At 74.5% G+C, this 2005-nt stretch overlaps 1 protein-coding gene across 1 annotated transcript; it reads left to right on the top strand.

Annotated features, from left to right (window-relative positions):
- Positions 1-449: 449 nt before the first annotated feature.
- FOXQ1 (forkhead box Q1) lies at positions 450-1766 on the top strand. The gene has a single exon (XM_068559476.1). It carries the CDS (start codon positions 642-644, stop codon positions 1764-1766), a length of 1125 nt encoding a protein of 374 aa, XP_068415577.1. The 5' UTR covers positions 450-641.
- The last annotated feature ends 239 nt before the right edge of the window (positions 1767-2005 follow it).

The raw sequence follows: 2005 nt of genomic DNA, 5'->3' as shown, positions 1-2005 counted from the left end.
GCGGGGTTATATTGGGCCGGGCCGAAGGTGGAGGCGAGACGGAGCCGCGGCTGGCCGGCGTGGAGATGCTGTTCCGGAGCCCGGGGGCGGGAAGGCGACTGCGGGCGCCACGGCCTCGAGGACTCTGCTCCGTGGGCGACAGAGCCTGAAGGCCGGACCCTCCCCCCCGGCGTGCGTGGCACGCACAGCAGCCGCCACCGTCTCGGCCCGCGAGGACGCCTGCCCGGGGCCGGGGACTTGCAGAAAAGAAACCCCCATCTCGGGAACGGAAAGCAGATGTGCACGCTTCCTCCTCCAGCAGGAACTCGAAGCCCCGCGCGCTCGGGCACCCGAGGCTGGAACCGCGGCCCTGCACGCCTCCCCCGAAGTCTCCACTCCTCGACCTGAAGGCAACACGCCCCCCCCCCCAACTGCTGCCTCTCCGCCCCTCTCGGTTCACCCAATAAGCACAACCCCTCCAAAGAAGAGTTCCAGCGGAAGGGGACTCCTGTCCGGAAAACGACTGCCTCTCCAAGAGGAAGGCGAGCTCTGGGAGAGAGAGGCCAGGACCCCGGCCCCGGATCGCCACCCCGCCCCCGGCGCCCGCTGCCCAGGACCGCGCGGAGGAAAAGGGTACGCGCCGGGCGGGGACGGGCGCGGGCATGAAGCTGGAGGTGTTCGGGCCCCGCGAGGGCCTCGGGGACAAGCCGGGGGGTGACCTGGAGGGGGCGGGCGGCCGCGACGCGCCGTCTCCGCTGTCGGCCGCGGGCGACGACTCCCTGGGTTCGGACGGGGACTGCGCGGCCAACAGCCCGGCGGCGGGCGGCGGCGCCGTGGCGCTGGCGGGCGGCGGCGAGCGGAGCGCGGGCGGAGGGCCGGGCGCGGAGGAGGCGGGCGCAGCGGCGGCGGCGGCGGCGGCGGGGGGCGCGGGCGGCGGTGCGGGCGCGCGCGGCAAGCCGTACACGCGGCGGCCCAAGCCCCCGTACTCGTACATCGCGCTCATCGCCATGGCCATCCGCGACTCGGCGGGCGGGCGCCTGACGCTAGCCGAGATCAACGAGTACCTCATGGGCAAGTTCCCGTTCTTCCGCGGCAGCTACACTGGCTGGCGCAACTCCGTGCGTCACAACCTCTCGCTCAACGACTGCTTCGTCAAGGTGCTGCGCGACCCTTCGCGGCCCTGGGGCAAGGACAACTACTGGATGCTTAACCCCAGCAGCGAGTACACCTTCGCCGACGGGGTCTTCCGCCGCCGCCGTAAGCGCCTCAGCCACCGGGCGACGGCCCCGGGCCCCGGGCCCCGGCCCCTGGACGCCGCGCCTCCGCCGCCCGCGCCCGCCGCCCCGGCGCCGGCCACGCCCCGCGCGCGCTCGCCCGCACGGCCCGAGGGGCGCGCCAGTCCGGCGGGCAGGTTCTCCGGCCCCTTCGCCATCGACAGCATCCTCAGCAAGCCCTTCCGCAGCCGCCGCTCCGGGGACGCGGGCCCCGGAACGCGCCCGCCGTGGGGCGCGGCGCCCTGCTCGCTGCCGCCCGCCTATCCCGCGCTGCTTCCGGGCGCGCCCGCCGGGGCCCTGCTGCCGCTCGGTGCGTTCGGCGTGGCCGAGGCGCCGCCCCTCCTGCTCGCGCCCCTGGCCGCCCCGGCCCCGGCCCCCGCCAAGCCGCTCCGGGGCCCGGCCGCCTGCGCGCACCTGTACTGCCCCGTGCGGCTGCCCGACGCCCTGCACGCGGCCTCGGCCCGCGCGCCGGGCCCGCACCTGCCCGGCCGGCCGGAGACGCTCCTGGCCTGAGCGCGACGGAGCCGGCCGGGAACGCGGGCTCCGGGAGGGGGTGAGCTTTCCACCCAGAGGACGGAGACCGTCAAAGAAAACATCTCCACCAAACGTGCCTTAGAGCTAACGCCTTCTGACGCCAGTGTCCCAACTCGGTCCCGGACATTTCCCTTTGGCCTTTATAACTAACGTCACAGCGGAGCAAAGCAGCGCTTCACAACGGTCTCGTTTCTTGACCGAGCCTGTCCCTGCCCCCT

Source organism: Eschrichtius robustus, chromosome 12 (assembly GCF_028021215.1).
Source record: "Eschrichtius robustus isolate mEscRob2 chromosome 12, mEscRob2.pri, whole genome shotgun sequence".
Lineage (NCBI taxonomy): Eukaryota > Metazoa > Chordata > Mammalia > Artiodactyla > Eschrichtiidae > Eschrichtius > Eschrichtius robustus.
The sequence above is the reverse complement of the archived record's forward strand: the minus strand, read 5'-3'. Positions and strand labels throughout refer to the sequence as shown.

Coding starts and splice junctions, on each gene's coding strand:
- FOXQ1 (XM_068559476.1), top strand. CDS start 642: ATGAAGCTGGAGGTGTTCGGGCCCCGCGAGGGCCTCGGGGACAAGCCG.